General features: G+C 47.8%; 4 protein-coding genes and 1 non-coding gene across 6 annotated transcripts; 2 read left to right on the top strand and 3 right to left on the bottom strand.

The window, feature by feature from the left end:
• Positions 1-2,606: 2,606 nt before the first annotated feature.
• LOC120688156 lies at positions 2,607-5,713 on the top strand. 2 transcript variants are annotated; one of them, XM_039970330.1, is made up of 7 exons: positions 2,607-3,027; positions 3,144-3,171; positions 4,108-4,584; positions 4,675-4,742; positions 4,823-4,932; positions 5,021-5,108; positions 5,192-5,713. In XM_039970330.1, the coding sequence occupies exons 1-7, from the start codon at positions 2,992-2,994 to the stop codon at positions 5,411-5,413; spliced, it is 1,029 nt and encodes a 342-aa protein (XP_039826264.1). In that variant the 5' UTR covers positions 2,607-2,991; the 3' UTR covers positions 5,414-5,713. The 2 variants fall into 2 exon arrangements, with proteins under 2 accessions (XP_039826264.1, XP_039826265.1); XM_039970331.1 differs by having other exon boundaries at positions 2,622-3,027; positions 4,681-4,742; positions 5,192-5,668.
• Positions 5,714-6,386: 673 nt separating this feature from the next.
• On the top strand, positions 6,387-8,665 carry LOC120688157 (peptide methionine sulfoxide reductase A4, chloroplastic-like). The gene is made up of 2 exons (XM_039970332.1): positions 6,387-7,103; positions 8,107-8,665. Exons 1-2 carry the CDS (start codon positions 6,585-6,587, stop codon positions 8,356-8,358), a joined length of 771 nt encoding a protein of 256 aa, XP_039826266.1. The 5' UTR covers positions 6,387-6,584; the 3' UTR covers positions 8,359-8,665.
• TRNAS-GCU lies at positions 7,309-7,389 on the bottom strand. The gene has a single exon. It is a non-coding gene; the product is annotated as a tRNA-Ser (tRNA).
• Positions 8,666-10,211: 1,546 nt separating the features above from the next.
• Positions 10,212-12,421, bottom strand: LOC120688155 (nucleoside diphosphate kinase 1). Its single transcript, XM_039970329.1, has 4 exons — positions 12,120-12,421; positions 11,944-11,992; positions 11,470-11,701; positions 10,212-10,543 (listed from the first exon to the last, which is right to left on the bottom strand). Exons 1-4 carry the CDS (start codon positions 12,168-12,170, stop codon positions 10,426-10,428), a joined length of 450 nt encoding a protein of 149 aa, XP_039826263.1. The 5' UTR covers positions 12,171-12,421; the 3' UTR covers positions 10,212-10,425.
• Positions 12,422-16,184: 3,763 nt separating this feature from the next.
• On the bottom strand, positions 16,185-17,194 carry LOC120688154. Its single transcript, XM_039970328.1, has one exon. It carries the CDS (start codon positions 17,096-17,098, stop codon positions 16,472-16,474), a length of 627 nt encoding a protein of 208 aa, XP_039826262.1. The 5' UTR covers positions 17,099-17,194; the 3' UTR covers positions 16,185-16,471.
• Positions 17,195-20,351: the final 3,157 nt, after the last annotated feature.

Raw genomic sequence — 20,351 nt, 5'->3', positions numbered from 1 at the left:
TTTCTGAAAAGGTTTTACAAATAGACTTCATTTAAGCCACCATGCATGCAAGATTATTTTTTTCGAAAAATGTGCCCGCTAGAATGGAGAGGAAACCAAACAGGGCCAGAATAACCGTGGCGGTCTTGTCCTGTCCGGCTGCCACGCCGCGGGATCAGGGTTAACAATTTCGGCGAAATTTCGGAAAATTTTCCGTTTCCGCTAGTTACCGGGAAAAGAAATTTCGGTACTTTTCGCCATTTTCCATTTTCAAATTTAAAAATTCAAAGAAAATTGTAAAAAATTGGAAAAAATATGATAAAAAACTAGGTGTTTTTCTAAGCAAATAGGACTAGAACACACTCAAATCTAAGATCATTTGCTAGGCTAAAATTGCATTTTAGTTGAAAAACAAGGTTATTTGTAGTCTAATGAGGTAGAATTTATAGCTTTTTAGTCTAATGAGAGATAACGAAGTAGGAAAGCACACCTTTCAGAATGATTTAACAATTCTCTATACAAATTGAATCCAAAAAAAATTTCAAACACTGTCACATGAATTGATAACCAATTCAAATCATGTTTGTTCTGGATTTAAAACAACTTTCAATTGGATCAACCAATGTCCCTGAAATTTTATAGACATATCTGCAATAACAAGAATAATAAAAGTCTAGTTGAGACCTAAGAGATAAAATGAAAGTTGTCACAAGAAATGACAAGACTTTTAATTGTTAGTTTTTGAAATAATTAAATAACTTTCAAACCATTGCTCAAATGAAAAAGTTCCTGAAACAAAAGTTGTAGTTCTGGAAAAACTGAACAAAGTCGGTATTCAAAAGTTTTTCATTTGGCCTCGGGAACAGTAGGAAAATCACAACTGACATCATTTTCCGGTCAAAAATCACCGAATTTCGGTCGAAATCACCGAAATTTCGGTCGGAATTCATCGGAATTTCGTTTTTGAATTTGAATTCTCTTTCCGTTCGGAATTAGCGAATTTCGGCGAAATTTCAGCCGAAATTTCGTTTCCGGCAGTTGGCGGGATTCGGAAAAAAAACGAAAAGATAAACCCTGCGCGGATGCCCGACCAGCCCCTCCCGAGGCGTAGGGGAATCCTAAGATTAAGTTGGCGATTGCCCGATTGGGTTCAGGATTAGCTTAAGCCTGGTGATTGGGATGATTGATGCACTGGTGACATCACACCACACCTAATCTCCCGATTTGCACGAAAACGACGCTGGTTTTGGATCGGCTAATTTTCATTTTTTTCTGTTCTTTTTTTTTCAAAATCAAAATGTTAGGTTTGTACTTTGAGCATGTACTACATTAAAAATTTTAGGCCGAGTAAATGAAATGTGCTTCCTTCTCTTTTCATCTCTCGTGGACCATGATTTTAAGGCTAATCTCAGTGAAAGTGTCATAAGAGTGTCATGAATATTAAATTTACTAACATGTACCAACAGTATAAGGAGAGAGAAAAGATGAGTGTCATGAAATGTGAGAGGAGTGTCATCACCATGACACTCCACTGACACAGTTCTTAAAATTCCAGTCTAGATAATTGTGTCGATGACACTCTCACTAAGATTGGCCTAATTATCGATACCACTATATTGTATAATTGTGGCATAGATAGAATTTTCACGGGACACTGCGGCGCTACTCCACACCAACATTCTTATTCATTGATTGAAAAAATAATACTTTTATCTACACCAAATTGATTATCTGCCTAGTATCCATCATTAATGTCAACAACATCGTGCTAGCCGTGTCTCGCCCCGTCCACCAACCTTCATCACATGAGTGACGCTTGCTGTGAGCTTCGCGTCCATCTCACAAATTTATAACCCTCACATCTAAAAGCTTATTAACCCCAAACCTCAAATCTTAACTTTTCTAGGGAAAGCTCTTGCTTGATTGGATCGTCACATTTTCTAAGGAAGCATACAATATGAGAAAATCCATTAAAATTGAGAACAAGGGAAAAACGAATTTGGTAGGTGTCATTAAGAAACGGCGAAAGCAAAATCGGTGGGTTAGCCTAGCCACGTATGTGTTCCCATAAACCCTCTCAATCTTTTGGTTTTGTACGTACATCAAGCGAGGACCTACGCATGCCACGTGTCAATACTATCCACATTATCATGATCCGAACCCCTTTTAATCCCAATTTGGGTGCAGTAACTACCTTTTGGGTAAGGGCAGGTATTGCCGCGGGCTTCCAGTCTGTCATGCACTGTTACGTCGTGCGGCCATGTGGCTCATGCGTCCTACCGCGCCCCTCCTGCACCTACCCTACGAGTCGATGCGCATGGACCCGATCACCGACGCGTGGCCACGCCGGCGCCAGACACCCGCCCGGTGCATGGACCTTGTCCACCGGTTCGATCCATCTACGGCGGCCCACTAATCCAATCTGTTAACATGAACGACGGAAAATCCTGCATGGCTAAGGCTAAGACGCGCTAGTATTTACAAATTAATCCTCCGCATTTGTTTTCGCTAATATAAAAAGTTGCAAAACGGTCCCTGAAGAAGGTCCTTTCGCGATTATCGAGAGTTTACAATGGTGTTTCTGACAGGGAAATGCAATATCCATTGCCCTTTAACTACCCCTCGTTCTATTTTGGCGTCTCGCCTCCCTCTTTAAATTGCCCCCCGCTCCTCCGGCCCGGAAGCTAGCGTTTTTTTCATCTCGCCGACGGCCGACCGCCCGCACACACGCGTCAAGCGATTTCCCGGGCGATTCGCATTCCCGTGGAGTCCATCGGCGGAGGCTGCGATTGGGGGATTGGTGGCCTGCGAGGCGTGGAGTCTGGAGCTCGCGGAGGAAGCTTGATCCGGGGGCCGAGCTTTCGGGGGATTGATTGGGTGGGTTCCATCTGCGGAGGCCGGGCAGGAAAATCGTTGCGACTGGAGGCCGCGGAGAGGGGGCATGGGGGCGTGGGTCGGTGGGTGTCGGGCCTGCTGGGAGGGCCTGGAAACTTCCTCTTCTGTCGCAAAGTGATGAAGGGGTATCTTATTGACTTCAACCTGGCAAATGTTAGTGACCTCTTCTTTCTACTTGATGCTTACTGTACATTTTATTGTTGTGTCCACTACTTGATGCTAATTGAATCTGAAATTCTGTCATTCTGTTTTCTTGACTTTGCATGCAGGATCTCCACCACAAGTTCTTGAAAAATTGTAAGTCACTTCCTAAATTTGAATTGTTATACTTGTTTGTTATGCGGCGGCAGCCAAATTGGCAGCCAACCACCCCTTCCTGATTAATTAGGGAGATATGATCAATTTGGGATATGACTCGATATGATTTTTTAGGATTTAATTGGCACTTCCTTAGGAGGTGGTCTTCCTGATTAGTTAGATATGATCAATTAGGGCTACGATTCGATATGATTTGTTAGGATTTAACTGGCACTTCCTTAGGAGGTGGTGTATCAAGGGAGGTAAGCAATGAAGAATTAATTCCAAATTTCCCCACCAAGCTGATTCGGCCTGGCTATCTTCCTGCTGATGTTTACCCTTAATGAACTACGGTTCATTACATGGTGTTTGATAGTGAAATTCTGCTCACTGTTTTTCAGTCAGAATAAATTGATTGCCCCAGTTTTTGGATTCCATGTAATGAATACAGTTCTTAGTATTTTTCATGCTGTTATGCGATCTTAGAAAAACGAATAAATTTGGAACATTATTGTGTTGGCATGAGAGAGTTGAATATAATTGAAATATATCCAATAGTTCAGTTCAAGAGTTGAATCCACTAGATGAAATCTGATTTTTGTTGAAAAAGCACTATCCTTGTCATCCTGATAAGGTGATGAATTTCATTAGCTTGACCTGCATTATACACACAGGATATCTGCAAAGTTTTGCTGCATGCTACCTTTTGTGTTCCTTTCATGTTGATTGTGAACAAGAGCTACTGAAATGTTTCAGCAATGTATATGTGCAGTCATTAATGGTCACTATCTGATTTCACTGGAAATTATATTGCTTAATGGTACACTAGAAAGTGCTTAATTTTGAACTTGAACTTTCAAATTACTGCATATCTGTTCACTATTCTATTGTCCTGTGGCTGACTGATGGAAGTGAAATTTTGGTTTCATTGTTTAGGTAAATCTGAGACAATTTCATGTGGGAAGGATACCACATCTCAAACTGTATCAAAATTCACACCAGTAGTTCATGCCAAAGAAGCAGCTGTTGATTCAAAGCAACCTCTTCCTTTGAAGAGGAAAATATCCAGTAGAAGCCCAGGGGATAGTGTGCCTAAGATCGACAAAAAAAGTAAGCATGGTAGCCAACCGGCTGATGTATCTGGTGTAACCTCTACGAAGGATCCTACAAGCACAAAAGCATCACTAGATAGGTTAAAGCAGCCAATGCCTTACAAAGGGCGAAAGGAATTAATGAACTTCTTGCACGAGGCAATGCAAAGTCCCAACAAAAATACTGTGCCTCCTCCTGTTTCCCAAAGGAAGAGGGTCGCTGCTCCTTTGGGTAGTGTGGACCGAAAGCTCTTTGTGCTGACTCCAATGCCTCTGCGTCGTGGTAGTGCTGTTGCTGGTTCTGGCATGTTAAACAACAAAGGTGGGTTTTCCCAGTAATTGTGTATCGTACCATAAATATTTCTACTCAACTGAACATCCTTAGTATTAGAATGATCTAACGAATTGGTAGTTGTAGGACATGGAAAACATCGAAGAGAAGGTCCGTGTGTTGGAACTAAAGGATTCCGGGCTCCAGAGGTTCGATTATGTTTCCTGCTGTGAGAGCAGAGCATTTCATCCTTGAAGTTTCATATACTGAAGTAATGTTTTTCCTATAGGTTCTCTTTAGGTCTTTCCACCAGGGTTGTAAAGTTGATGTCTGGTCAGCTGGGGTGACGCTCCTGTACTTCATAATTGGCAGAACACCTTTTGGTGGAGATCCTGAACAGTGAGTTAACTTACATGTTACAGCGTTGTATATCCTCAGTTCGTCACTGAAGAATGCTGCTAAGTGTTGCTTTTGTTTGTTAAAAAAGAAACATCAAGGAAATAGCGAAGCTAAAAGGTAGTGAAGAGCTATGGGAAGTAGCGAAATTGCACAACTGCGAATCTTCGTATCCATCGGTATGTTAACTCTCTCGCCTCAAGTTTACATTCTTCGAATAGCTTGCTGAATGTGATTCCTAACCACACTCCTCTTCGGTCAGGATCTCTTTGATGTCAAATCGTTGCACTCGGTGGATCTAAGGGAGTGGTGTGCAGCCAACACACGCAGGCCAGAGTTCCTCAAGTCGATACCTGAATCGTTTTTTGACCTGGTGGATACGTGCCTGGCTGTCAACCCCAGGTGCAGGCTCAGTTCAAAGGATGCGCTCATGCATGAGTTCTTTGCTCCATGCCGCGAGCTTCAGAAAGCTCAAGATACCTAGGAGGTCGGCTGGTTCTGATGCTGCATCTTCATCGTCACACCAGAACACCACACTCACAGCAAAACAATCTTAGCGCTCGTTCCACCGTACAGACCTGTACTAACACACCTGTAAGCTGATTGTGGTAGCTAATTACAGACAAGAAAATAGCGGAAATGTTCCCTGATGTAAGTAAACACTTGTACTAAAGATGTACTAACCTCTCTCGTGCTAGCTGCACTGCAGTATTTGAGTTGGAATCGTGTACAGCGAGTATGTGATGTGTGTGTTTTTAACTGAAAGAAAAATTGTTCGTGCACTCGCCTCTGGAATCCGTAGCTTTGCTTCATGAAGCGTTCTATATGTTCGCCTATATTTATATGCATCACGGCCTCTACGTTTTGCGTTGTCTGATCACACAAAAGCTATGATTCAGCTCTTATATGTTAATAACATTCCGCCTTCATCTGTCAATCTCATGCTCGTGCAATTTCCACGACACCATCTCGCAGCAATTGCATTGCCGCTTTCGTCCTTACGTGTCCCGGAAGGCTGCAACGCCTTCGCAATCCGCGTCACATAATCCTCTCATCCCTATCCGAGAGATGCTAGGCGCAAACAAAACCACATGTCCACTCCCCCAGTGCGGAACGAGCAAATGCCACCAAACACCTATCTATATTCAAATCAAACCCTTCGCCGGTGCGGGCCGGAAGAATTCAGCGAGTTCCATGTTTCCAAACACAAGCCTTCTATATTTGGGCAAGATTTTGGCTGCAATTCTTAGGAATATACAATTTTTTTTTAAATCTCGGTTCGAAACAGGCAAGCATGACGAAAGCATATCATAGTTTGACAAAACCAGCACGCTGGTTTGCATACTGTTTGAAACACTAGGAATTCGTCATTCCGATGAAAACTGAAGTACTGAACTAAATGGCGTGCTGTCGGTGCAAAATTTCTCTGAAATCATCACATTCAGAGTACACCGAGGCCTAATGGCCTATCGGCTATCGCCGAGCAAAGGCGAAGGCAGGGCAAGCAATTCGAGGCGAGGCCGCCGAGCAAGGAATCGGAAGCAGCAGGGACGTGGAAAAACCAAACCACCAACCAACCAGCAGGGCGCCGAGCCGTCGAAGCTTCTGGGCCACGCCGCCACAAAAGGGGAAGGAAGACAAAGCCCTCGCCTCCGATGCCTCCGCTCCTCACCTCACCCGCCTCCTCCCCTCTCCGCCTCGCCTCTCGCCTCGGCGCCCTCCACGGCCCCGGGCCCCTCCCCCACCGCGCCGCCGCAGCCTCGGTCCACTTCCTCGCGCCGCGCAGGAAGACCCGCCCGGCCCCCGCGATGAGCTGGCTGGGGAAGCTGGGCCTGAGCGGGCTGGGCGGCAGCCCGCGCGCGTCGGAGGCGTCGGCGGCGCTGGCGCAGGGGCCCGACGAGGACCAGCCCGCCCCCGGGAACGAGTTCGCACAGTTCGGCGCCGGATGCTTCTGGGGCGTGGAGCTCGCGTTCCAGCGCGTCCCGGGGGTCACGCGCACGGAGGTGGGCTACAGCCAGGGGAACCTCCACGAGCCCACCTACGAGGACGTCTGCACCGGCGCCACCAACCACAACGAGGTCGTCCGCGTGCAGTACGACCCCGCCGCCTGCAAGTTCGACGACCTCCTCGACGTCTTCTTGGCGCGCCACGACCCCACGACGCCCAATCGCCAGGTCAGCTATTTCTGGTGCTGGATTGCAGTACGAATTTAGGGGATTTTGATGCGAACTTGCGAAATTTTAGGGGGAACGGCTGAATTAGGCTGCCCTTTGCTCGCAGAATTTGAGTAATTTGGTTCGGGAGAAACGCGCTAGAAGTCTAGAACAGATGGATCATGCTGCAAATTGGATTAGAAAAAATAAAAAAGAAAAATGGATTCGTCGCCTGAGAATTCGAACTCTCGCGGGGAAACCCCATGTACTTAGCAGGCACACGCCTTAACCACTCGGCCAAAGCGACGCTTCTGCGAGCTCTGATCGCCGTGGAGTTGTCTCAGCTTAGGAAGAACAAGGACACGGTCTACTGCATAAGCTCATTGCTGCAGGTTATTAATTTACTGCCGGGTCTTTGTGCAGAATACCAGCTGCAATTCTAATCCTGATCGGCCAAGAATGGCTGGTGTAGCACTAGAATTCTAGAAGTAAGATTGCCATGGTTGATTGCAGTGGATGGGTAATAATATTCTGTATTCATGCCGTTTGCACTGCTTGAGGTAGGTGCAATTGCCATTGGTCAGCCATCTCTAGCTCTCTTAAGTCCAGGTCTGCTATACTTAGTTTATTACAAAGTCGTAGCAGCCCTTGTAGAATTTGAAGAAATGATGTAGTGTGATGGCTTATAATAGTTCTCGTGTTAATCTACTCAAGCAGTGTGATGGCTTGACTGACCTCGTGACTGAGCTGCAGTATCTACTTCTGATTTGTCTTGCCAAAATGTTTTTGTCAGTAGTGACATGGAAACACGATTCAGTATATAGGTTGATAGTTCCTGTGCTAACACTTCACTCAACCAATTTCTGCACTAGATACTTGAAAATCTGAACAACCAGTCACCCACACATTGTTTGAATATAGCATTTAAACTTGTCTCTGGACAATTGGATAAGCTTAAGTCAAGTGTTCTTTTTTTCGAGCATGTCTGACAAGAATAAGTTTCTTACGGCATACTTGCATGCAGGGCAATGACGTTGGAACCCAGTATAGGTCAGGGATCTACTACTACACCCCGGAGCAGGAAAAGGCAGCGAGAGAATCCCTGGAGAAGCAGCAGAAGCTTCTGAAACGGAAGATAGTGACAGAGATCCTTCCGGCCAAGAGGTTCTACAGGGCAGAAGAGTATCACCAGCAATACCTCGAGAAGGGAGGCCGCTTCGGGTTCAGGCAGTCTGCAGCTAAGGGGTGCCACGACCCCATCCGTTGCTACGGATGAGAGCAAAATGGTCCACCTCCTATCTCGCGGCTGAATAAAGATGCATCAGAGCCGATTTTCTACTACTTTCCTATCTTTGTTTTGCCACCATCGAACGGCTGTAAGAATTAGCTGCACCAACCTTAGCATGTTTGGGAACATAATAGTCCATCCGAGTGCAATTTAAGCTGAAACCCACCCTTGTCAAATTTGTATAAATTCTATGTTAGTGCAATTGAAGCTTAAACCAATCCTTGTAAAATTTCTACAAATTGTGTAAACGCAGAAACGACGGTACCAGAGATTGTGATGATATATCGCAGCAAAATTTGTCTGACAACACAACAAAGGACAACAGTACTTATGCCGTCAACAGCGATGCCGCTTTCCTCGGCGGATTCTATTCATCACGCGTGCTGCTAGGATAAAAGCTGTCGCAGAAGACCGTGGAGGGAGCCGTGCAGGCCTAATTTTGCATGCGCACGTCATTGGCCGGTTGCTTTTTGTTTCTTCTTTCATTTCATTCGCTGGCATCGCTGGAAGGCAGAGGCTAGCAGTCAGTGTTGTCCCGCGAGGAAGCGTTGATTCAGTGATTCTCGTACAAACAGGATTCAACTAAACAACGTAGTTTATAAAATATAATTATCCAAATCAAATTTCTATCGCAACATTATATTTCTTATAATGAGATCTTCAAAATAAAAGTATACTTAACAATACTTTGATGATATTTTTCTAAAATATTTTTATTTATTCCAGAACAAGTATTTTATTATTGGAACATTTTATTTTGTTCAGAAACATTTTGAAAAGTTCTAATGGAACATTCTAAAATGTTCCAAAACAAATTCCTCATGAATATTTTTAAAAGTTCAAAACTTTTTTCTGAACATTTCTAGCAATTATTCAGAACATTGTGAATTGTTCTCAAATATGTTTTTTCACTCGACACTTTGAAATGTTTACAAACTTGTTCGGGAACTTTTCGAATGTTTAGGAACATTTCGAAAAGTTCTAAGGAACATTTTTAAAAGTTCAAAACTTTTTTCTAAACATTTTTGGCAATTATTTATTCGAAGTGTTTAACAATATTTATTCAGAACTTTACTTGTGTAAACATTCCGAAGTGTTTAACAACATTTGTTGAGAACTTTTTTACAAATATTTTTTATAACACTCTAAAATGTTTCAAAAACAAATGTGAAATTGTTTTGAAACAATTTTGAAATGTTTTCAAACTATTCCAAAATTTTTAACAACATTTATTCAAAACTTTTTCTTGTAAACATTTTTTTTCCAAAACACTCCGAAATGTTCCCAATAATTTGAAATTTATTGTATTCAATCGAATCTGAAATTTTTTACCAGTTTCTTCGGACCAATTTGAATTTTTCTTTCCAACATTCAGAAATTTGTAAAGTATTTAATATTTGAAAAAAAAATAAACCAATCGCAAGCCCAACATTGTGCGTCCAGCTAATGGGCCGGGCCCAATTTTCCGCGTCCGCTTCCCCTGAGCGCCCAATTTTCCGCGTCCGCTTCCCCTGAGCGCACGCACACCCGCCTGGACCCCCTTCTGTGATGCGATCTGAAGTCGCATAAGACGACAAATAAACGCCCCCCTTTCCTCCCCATCTATCGAAATTTTAATACTAACCCCGAAATTCCTCTCCCGATCTGTAAGAGAACCATTCCCGCGTTAAAAAAAAGAAGAAAAAAAGGAAAAAGAGAGAGAACCACAACCATTCCACATTCCCCAACCCTGCATGGGGTTTTCCACATCCCCTTGCCGAACCTCCCTGTAGATTTTTATGTAGGCGCAACATACGACTGCTGCAGTATACAATTTTCCGAATCTAAAGAACATCCAGTCAAGTATAACTTGCCAGCAGCTCATATAAAAAGCAACACGGCATCAAATATCATAAGCAAAACGTCAAGCATGCATAGCACGAAGGACAAGGAAATCCGGTTCACGAAAGTAAGGTTCTGAGATACAGAGAATAATTTCCTCCAACTATAAATATTAAAGTAGGCTGGCGCAATGCTTTCTCAGGCTCTCAAGGCTCGAAGTGAAGCTATCCTAGTTTACTTCTCATAGATCCAGGGGTGCTGGCTGCTCTGCCAGTTGGCGAGGCCCTCAGGGAACCACAGGGCAATCTCCTTGGTAGCGCTCTCAATGCTGTCGCTTCCATGAATGACATTCCTGGATAGCACAAATTGTCTTATGAGAACTCAGCACCATAATGAATTACAGACCACAAATAGAATCCGACAGGCTTACTACTACATTGCAAATTGGGTCTTGAGGACTAACTAAACCATACATTAGCTAAAAGTAACCGGTCAATAAAACAAAACAAGGACCAATACATGTAATCTGTCTACAGAAGTTCACAGAACTATACAATCCGCAATTCTACCATTCTTAAAATGTTACCTTCGTTTCACACCCTCATGGACAACCAACCTGAATAAAGTACCCACAACTATTTGACTAAGACAGGTTAAATGGACAACCGAATCAATTAGCAATTAGACTAGCACCCACATTTGATTGAGAAAGTACATTGCATGAACCTACTGATGTGTAAAGGTTTATGCGGGCTCCACATCAGATTCAGAACAAATATAAACCAGACATTTGGTGAACACCTTCCCCATGTCATGTACCAGATGGACCAATGGGTAGGATGCAACATGTCATAATGCAAACAATAAGACAGTTGAAGTGCTAGCTGCAATCATGAGACATAGTGTCAGGTGATTTCATTGCCCCAAGCTAGAAATGAAATAATGAACTGGGAGCCCACCATGCTCAGTACATGCTAAGTACTTGTATATAGATTCCCTAACATCTAATTTGATTACACAGCAAATAGCTGTTCCTCTTGACAAATTCAATAGCTTCAATCTAGTAAAAGTGTAAAACATTAGCATACGTGAAGTAGAACAACTTTAGGATATTACAATGATTGATCTCGGAAAGTGAGCATTTTTTTTTTGATAATGGCAGCTCCTATTGGATTTCGCAGCTATTTGTAACAATTAGCAATTAGCAACAATATAAACAACCAATCGTAGCAATCGTATCACCGAGATGAATAACAGTCGCCAGAAACAAAGACTGACCTGCCAATGTCGACAGCAAAGTCACCACGGATGGTGCCAGGCTCAGAAGCCAGGGGGTTGGTGGCGCCAATGATCTTGCGGCCAGTTGTGACAACGCTCTTGCCCTCCCAGACCATGGCGACCACAGGGCCCGAGATGATGTAGTCCACGAGGCCCTGGAAAAAGGGCTTGGCGGACAGATCAGCATAGTGCTTCTCGGCGAACGACCTCTCCACGTTCACAAGCTTCAAGGCTGCATTTCAGATCGCAGATCAGCAAGCAAACATTACTTACAAGCCGTCATCAGACTAAAGAAAACTTGATTGCCGTGCACCAAAATCCAAATGATAGCACCGATTTAGGTAAAGTGACAACTGATTTGTGCACAAACAGTTAAATTTCCCTCAAGAGCAACATGTTTCAGCTATAGGCTTTGCTCGTTAGCATTTCCAAAACCTAACATGAGCTTAAATCAAAAGATGAGTGCTAGATTACCCTTAAGGTAGAAGCCCTTCTTCTCGAAGCGGCTGATGATCTCACCAACCTGAGCAGAAAAGGGAAGAAAAACAGATTAGCATGACCCTAGCGAGTACCAAATCGAAGCACCGAGCGCGCGCAGAACACCAAATCGAATAGAATCAACGGGGAGAGCAAGGAAAAGCGGCGCTTACGAGACCCCTCTGGACGCCGTCGGGCTTGATCATGATGAAGGTGTGCTCCATTGCTGCAACGAAAGGTGGTGCTCTCTTCCTCGGATTGGGGGTTCGGTCTGGTTTGGTCGGCGCCGTAGAGGAAACCCTAGGCGACGGCACTCTCCTGATTTATAGGGCCCAACACCGACGCGTGAGCCGCCGCCGTCGGTCGTGCTAACCCTAGGGCTCGCGAAACTTGGTGGGCTCAACCGGAGCAGGCTTCTCGGCAGCAGAACCCGACCCACCGAAGAATTCGCAGGCCGCCGGTCCCGCTGCCGGCTCTCTCTCGCCGCGGGGATGATGATGATAGTGAGGGAAGGTCGCCGCCATTGAGCTGATGGGCCGTCGTGGGCTACAAAACGAGGGTTAAACGAGACGCACTAATGGGCCTTCATGCACTGCTGTTGCTGCTTCACGGTGGTGGCCTGGTGGGTGGTCGCACACTTTCAGTTCAGTTTCAGGTTCATCCTTCTAGCTGGGTATTTTCAGAAATACCTAATTTTCCCAGCCAAAATTTAATGTATCTCAAGGTTCTGCTTGAGTATAAATTATGCTGGGTCAAATACTCCATTTCTTGAGTTAGAATTCAATCGAAAGAGTAATCCCAGTCTCCCAGTCTTTTCAAGATAGCCCAATACCACTCCTAACCACATTCAAAAGGCGCAGCGTGTCTCTCTCAACTTCCAAGTTTCACGTAACCTTTCCCCAAAATAGATTTGAGCTAGACCTATCAATGATGGCATGAGCGACATCGGTGGAGCGTGGCGACAAGGGCCAGAGCGAGAGCAGCTGGACATGGCTACCTACGCTCGAAGCCTGAAATGTGGAACGTTGGAATTGGCAAGAGGCAGCTGGTCGTGACACGGCAGCCAAAAGGCCAATAGAGGGGCCGGCTGCCAAGAGCTTAGAGTTGAGCCTCTTGAGAGCTGCTGCGCAGCGCAACAACGTCGACAGAGGGCACCAGGGCGCCAAGACAGCACCCAGCAGCAGTCTGACATTAAAAGATGGAGTATCAACTGAGCAAAATTTTATTTTCTCATTGTCTAGCTTAATTTATTTAGTTAGTATTTGCATTGTTGTTGTATATTGTAATAAGCTCTATAAGAAGAAATCAATTGATGAACTTTACGAGCCCAAAACATGGGTAGGCTCCACAATGATAGATCGACCATTTTGTTTTGATTTGAAAATGGGATCGCCTAAAATCCTGGCTCTGCCAGCCGCCACCTGCAGGCTGCGCAGGGCTTGTTTGGATGCAGCTCTGCCAGGCAGCACGCCGCCCAGGCAGCGATCGTGACCCCAGGCCACCAAAATCACACGCCTGAGCTCGCTGCCTGGGCCAGGCAGCTTTACCAGGGCACCAAGCAAACAAGCTTCGATAATGCAACCAGGCTGCGCAGACCGTTTGGTTGCCTGGCTAAAGGCTGGCCAGGCTTCGATAATACAGGTTCGTCATATTTGTTGGGCGCACAGGGTCTTTAGCCAGGCTAAGGTAATGCAACCAAGGGTCGGGGCCAGGCTCCATGGAGACCCCTCCGGAGTGAGCTCACCGTTCTTCCCCTCACCACTGCTCCGCCACGGGCTCGCTCTCGCCTCGCTCCTCTGCACGCCCTCGCCCTCGCCACTGCTCCTCGCCGCCGTCTTCCGTTGGATCCACGCCGCCATCCCCACCATCTTTGACCGCCTCCGCCCGGCCCAGTCGGTGCGGGGGGTCGGAGTCAGGGGCGGAGTTTGCTTGCGGCGGCACGTTGGTTGGGGCATGGGGCGGAGGTCGCTCGCGGCGACACCGGGTCGAGGCTCGGTACGGATGTCGCGCGACGGAGGCGTCCCTCCCCCGCGTGGTTCCGACTCACCGGCGGCGGACCTCGCACGGCGGGGGCATCCCTCTCCTGCGCGGCTCCGGCTCACCCACGGTGGTGCGAGGCTTGAGGCCTAGGATTGACCTCGCGTGGTGGAGGCATCGAGGCTCTAACCTCCGGCTAACCCGTCGTGGAGTAGGGGTCGAGGCTCGAGGTTGCCTCGTGCGGGGGAGGCGTGCTCCGGCCTCCGGCACGCCCGCGACAGCGCGGTGGTCGGGATTAGGGGCGGAGCTCGTGCGTCGGAGGCGTGGCTCACCTGTGGCTCCCGCTCGCAAGCGGCGGACCAAGAATCGGAGAAGACAGAAGAGAGGAGGTGATAGGCCGACGGCTCACCGCTTAGGAAGAGGAGGTAATGCCATCCACATGTGCAAGCAAAACCAAACACAGCAAAATGAAACCAGACTATACTAAGACATGCAACCAAACATAGACCAATGTACTAGTAGAGACAGGCTTTGGTTGGCCTGGCTATGGATCCTAGCCAGGCTAGTGTTAGCACATGAACCAAACGGACCCATAAGGTCAATTTTGGTGCTTCGTTCTATCCTGACTCCCTGCTACTAGAGCCTTGTTTAGATGCGAAAAGTTTCGAGTGTAAAGTACTGTAGCATATTCATTTGTATTTGGTAATTATTATCCTACCATGGATTAACTAGGTTCAAAAGATTCGTCTCGCAAATTATAATCAAATTGTACAATTAGTTATTTTATTTAGCTACATTTAATACTTCATACATGCGTTTAAAAATTCGATGTGATGGAGAATCTTATAAAATTTTGAAATTTTGAATGCATCTAAAAAGGCCTAGGATGAGAGGATGAGGGTTTGTTGCAAGAAACAGTACAGACCAGGGCCTCGTTTGGTTCACGCTGCGCTATTCCATTCTACAAGAGAATCTTCTATGCATGTAGTAAATGAAGTCAATTTGCAAAACCTTTTCAGGGATGAGTGTAAATTTTCGCGACGAATCTAATGACGGTAATTAATCGATAATTTGCTACAGTGATGCTACAGTAACCATCCTCTAATAGCGCGGTCAGAGGTCTCATTAGATTCTTCAGGGTTACTAGCGCGAGAGTTCTGAAGTTGGTTTTGTAAACTGGCTTTGTTTGACACCGTAATTAGCGATCAAAGTGTCATTATTCACTTGCATGCTACAAACCAAACGGGACTCAGGTCTTACCAAGTCTTCTTTCAGTCAGGTACACCAACCGGGGATGACACGGATTATTCTACAAACTGGCGCTCTAGTTCTTGCAAATGGCATCTGTTCATAGGACATCCATGGAAGCCCAATTGGAATGTCTTGTTAATAAGCTCGACACGTTTTCTGAACTTTGTTCATGTGTTGTCTTGGTTTGTTCGAGGACATTGTCTTGCTGTCAATGGCCGTATGTGCTGGCCTCTGGGTACACATGTGTGGAACTGTTGATGAAATGATGAGACAAGCCCAGACTTCTGTATCTGAACTGGTATGCAGCGCTTTATCTGCATCCAATGTCTAATGGAAGCTGCTGTTTCCTTACAAAAGAACATTCGTCGTCTCTGCCTATCTGAATTCTGAAAATTCTTCCTCTCCGAACAAGAAATTTAAGATTGTTGAGTACAAGCTACAGAATGTGCACTTTTTCTAGAGTTGTGAATACGAATTCTGAAAATTCTTCCTCACCGAACAAGGGGCTGTGATCGCTCAATATCTTTGGCGTAAATGAAGAGGATTTCAACTGATATTGTCCTTTGAGAACTGCAACTTCACCTGCAAGGCTACCCAGTCAGAGAGACAGGCGGCAACACATCAACATCGCCGAAGTGTCAACAACTGGGGAAGGCGAGTAGGAGTAGTTGCTTGCTCTTTCGAGGCTTCACCTGTCTTTTGTGCTGGCCATGGCCTGGTGGGCAGCTGTCGGTGAAAAGAGCACTTCCAGCAGCAGGTCGGTTGGCTTGTTTGGTGGGTTGGAGGGAGCTGCACTTCTCCGTCGCTTCCTCTCGTCTCCCTGGCTCTCCAAGATCTGGGGAATAAGTCAACACCGGCCGTGAATCAACAATTTATAGCCATGGCTGCAGCCCTTGAGCTTTGTCTCTCAGCGCACTGCACCATGTTGTGGTGCCCATTTCTCGCCAAGATGATACACTGTTTGATCAAATGGAGCGCCAAAAACAAGTGGTAGTAACGGAATGGATCAGTGGAAGATCAAGTGTAAGCCATTTCTTGCAAGATCAAAGACTTGCAAGCCACACTGTTTGATCACAATGAGTCATCTTAAACTCAACATTCACTGTCACAGTTACCACTACATTCTAATAATTGAATTTCCCCCAAAAATTACTAGGCTCCTCCTCACAGTGTGGATTGAATCAAGAAGCAGGCAGGAAGACAGGTTTTGACCACGAATTGTTCCTATATTCCAAGACAACGAGACCCTGTAATTAATCTATGAAATGTATGGTTTTTACTAGTTGCTAGCAAATCCTCATTTGGGTGATCTTGGTGCCGTCGCCATGGACCGTCGCGTGGGCCCCGCCTCGACGTCGCCGTCCTCCTTCTTCTCGACGACCGCCGCCGTCTCGTCGTCTTTGCCGTTCTCCCCCGCGGCCTCGGGCGGGGGCCCCTCGAGGTCGTCGCGGACGCGGAAGGACGCGTGGAGGACGACGATCGGGACGCCCGCGGCGAGCGCGGCAAGGAGGTTGGGGACGGCGCCCGCGGCGACGATGTCGGCGAGCACGAGCGCGAGGAACACCGCGGCGACGAGGCGGCGGTCGAGGAGCCTCCGGAGCAGCGCCGAGTTGGGGAACGCCTTGAGGAGGCCCCCGTAGACGAGGAGGCCCTTGGACGCCGCCATGAGGAAGACCACGGACGCGCGGTGCCGCGGCGCGAGGGAGGCGAGCAGGAGCGCCCACTGCAGGACAGCGTAGTGGAAGCGGAAGGTGCGGAGGTTGCGCACGGCGCGCACCGCGGCGGCCTCCGCGTCGGCGGCGGGCGCGAACGCCGAGGGCCGCGGCGCGAACCGGGCCAGCGCGCGGCGGAAGCCCCGCGCCCCAGCGCACGCGCGGTCGGCCGCCGACGCCGCCGCCCGCCGGATCGCGCCGGCAGCACACATGGCTGGCCCCGGCGAGATCTGCTCCGCGGCCGCGCGCCCGCCCTGATAAATTACTCGATGCGCGCCTGCCGCCTGCCGCCCGCCGCCCGCCGCGATCCGGCGTACGCTACGGGCGCTAGTTTTAGACGCACGCAACGCAAGGCTCGGGTCGTTGGGTCAAGGACGCGTTTTTTTTGGGTTTTTTTATCCATGCCATTACAATTTGCTAACTTCTGAGATATGTCACTACAATTCACTTATTTTGAAACCTGCCATTACAATTTTTCGTTTCTTTGAATCGTGTCATTTTATACGTCTTTGATGCCCTTGGACCCACTTGCAGACCCCCGTATTTTTGTATGGCCCAAAATACCCATGTTGCTTCTCTCCCAACACTCACTGACGTGTGGGGCCTACACGTCAGCTTCTTCTTCAACCTTCGGTGCTTCTTCTTCCTTCTACCTCAACATCGCAGATCTGGCGGAGCTCGGGGCGGCACTAGGTGAGGTGCCCATGCCGGCGTCGGCGCGGTGAGCGGTGAGCTCGGGCGGCGCCGTGAGCTCGAGGCAGCGCCGGTGGGGTGGAGCTCGGGCGGCGGAGGGAGCTCGGCCGGGGGCGCGGCAGCGGTGTGCCCGCGCGAGGCCAGGCGAGGCGCGGTGTCGGCGAGGCCTCGCGCAAGGCTAGGCGAGGCGCGGCGCCGGCTCACCTGGGGGCACGGCGGCTGTGTGCCCGAGCGAGGGGCACCGGCGACAGCATGCCCGCGCAAGGCCAGGCGGGGGAGGGCTCGGCCGGGGGGGAGGGGGCTCTCCCGGCGGGGGAGCATGCCGGCGGCGCTCGTGGCGTGGGGGGTGCAGAGGTGAGCAGCCCATGGAGAGGAGAAGGTTGAAGGAGGAAGGAGATTGAAGGAGAAGCTGACATGTGGGCCTCACACGTCAGTGAGTGTAGAGAGAGAAGCAGCAGGGGTATTTTGGGCCATACGAAAATACGAGGGTCTGCAAGTGGGTTCATGGGCATCAAAGACGTATAAAATAGCACGATTCAAAGAAACGAAAAATTGTAATGGCAGGTTTCAAAATAAGTGAATTGTAATGGCATATCTCAGAAGTTGGAAAATTGTAATGGCATGGATCTAAAAATACTTTTTTTTAACGGGTCGCACGGTCTGCTGGTGCCCTTGGTGGTGCTGCAGGAGGGAGACGGGCGTCTGCGAATAAAGGGCCCCGTCCACTCAGCGTGTGTTGGCGGAAACCGTGACCTTTCCACTCGGTTCGCGTCTGTCAGCCCGTTCCGTTGAACTTAAAGCGTTGGCTGGGCTGGAGTGCTGGCTGGATGCACTGTTCCTACTGGGAGCTACTGTACCGGTTGGAATTTTTGTACTCATATCTGCCGTCGGAACGAAGGCCGACGGAGCGGCTTGTCCCCCAGCCGTTCGGCTGGACCTGACCACCGAACCGTTGGCGGTTTTTTCTTTTTTATATTTTTTAAAAATTAAAATTTCAAAAATATATGTCTGTTTTGAAATATTTCAAAAATATACCCCGGTCGCCCTCCCATAGGGCGACAGGCCCAAAATGTAATTTTTTTCTTCAAATTCGCAACGAAGTCCCTGGAGAAAAAAAAGGGGGCCTGTCGCCCGTTGGGGGGGCGACAGGGGCCTGTCGCCCAGCCCACGGGCGACCGCCGCTGGGCCCGGCCCACAGGCGCGGCAGGGGGCCTGTCGCCCCCCCCCCCCCCCCCGCGGGCGACCGGGGTACCCACCCCTATAAAAGGGCTGACCCTCCCCTTCCCTCCTCATTTATAGGGGTGGGTACCCACAGCCGTGTCCGTCGAGGGGGATTATAGGGGTGGGGGATGACAGGGGAGGGTCAGCCCTTTTATAGGGGTGGGTACCCCGGTCGCCCGCGGGGGGGGGGGGAGGGGGGGCGACAAGCCCCCTGCCGCGCCTGTGGGCTGGGCCCAGCGGCGGTCGCCCGTGGGCTGGGCGACAGGCCCCTGTCGCCCCCCCAACGGGCGACAGGCCCCCCCTTTTTTTTCTCCAGAGACTTCGTTGCGAATTTGAAGAAAAAAAATTACACTTTGGGCCTGTCGCCCTATGGGAGGGCGACCGGGGTATATTTTTGAAATATTTCAAAACGAACATATATTTTTGAAATTTTAATTTTTAAAAAATATAAAAAAGAAAAAACCGCGAACCGTTGGGCCAGCCAGAGCAGACTAGCCAGCGCTTATCTACGCAGCCGAATGAGGCCTGTTTCGCTGGGTTTTGGGCCTACTGCCTGATCTCTGGGCTCTTTGCGTTTGGGATGTCCCGTCGCCGAACCCACCGGAGGGACCGTGGACCTGCTGGTGCGGTTCGTCCCAAATGTTCGGCCGATCCTACTACCAAAATATTCCGTGGATCGTGGCTTGCGTGATGCTTTCTTTCTTTTTGAAAATGTATCATGTATGTGAAGCTTCAAACTGTTCGTACAAGCCACCTCAAAGAAGCAGGCACAGCTCTTGTTGGACTGCAGTGGCAGACATTGCTTGTGGAGTGGATACCATGCTACAGTAGAATAAATAAACAATGAAACATTAGCAAGAGCTAGCCAGGTAGAACTTTGTTTTTTTTGTTTATTTGATGGAATCGGCTCTTGTAGGTTCACTGCTCTCAGTTTTTCTAGTTTTCCAATTAAAGCACCAGTCAAGCGATACATTGCGGTATGTGATTAGAGTGATGTCCAAAGAGAAGAGAAGATTTAGACATCACTTGACATACTGTGGCTAGTGGTGCTAGAAAAATAGAAAGCGGTACATCTACATTCACCGATGCCCAAACAACATGCAAATATAAAGCTACTGTAGCAATAAGAGGTTGATTGGAACTGTGGTCATGCAGTCCGCCAACTCCTCTATATTGCATTTCTCGTGGGCACAGGCGTGACCAGCGGTTGGCACCTGTATCGTGTGGCATACCCTAGGCTGGTGCAAACATATACTCATCATCCTATAATAAATGCACTTCTAGAGCTTAAAATTTATCTTCTTCTCTTCACTCGAAATACAAAGATTACATCTTTATAGCAATGTATGTGTATACATAATTTTACACTAACATTGATCTCTTCCCTAAAACTTTAGAAGTGCGCACTTATTTTGAAACGGAGGAGAGGCTGTCGCCTCCTCTGGCTGGGCATGTACCCCTAGTCCATCCATCCTGAAAGTTAGAGTCCCACACGACACACCCGCTCCACAGCTCATCCACTCCCCTGCCCCTAGGCGCTCTTTGACGGCT

The sequence above is a fragment of the Panicum virgatum genome, chromosome 9N (assembly GCF_016808335.1).
Source record: "Panicum virgatum strain AP13 chromosome 9N, P.virgatum_v5, whole genome shotgun sequence".
In the NCBI taxonomy this organism is placed as follows: domain Eukaryota; kingdom Viridiplantae; phylum Streptophyta; class Magnoliopsida; order Poales; family Poaceae; genus Panicum; species Panicum virgatum.
The sequence above is the reverse complement of the archived record's forward strand: the minus strand, read 5'-3'. Positions and strand labels throughout refer to the sequence as shown.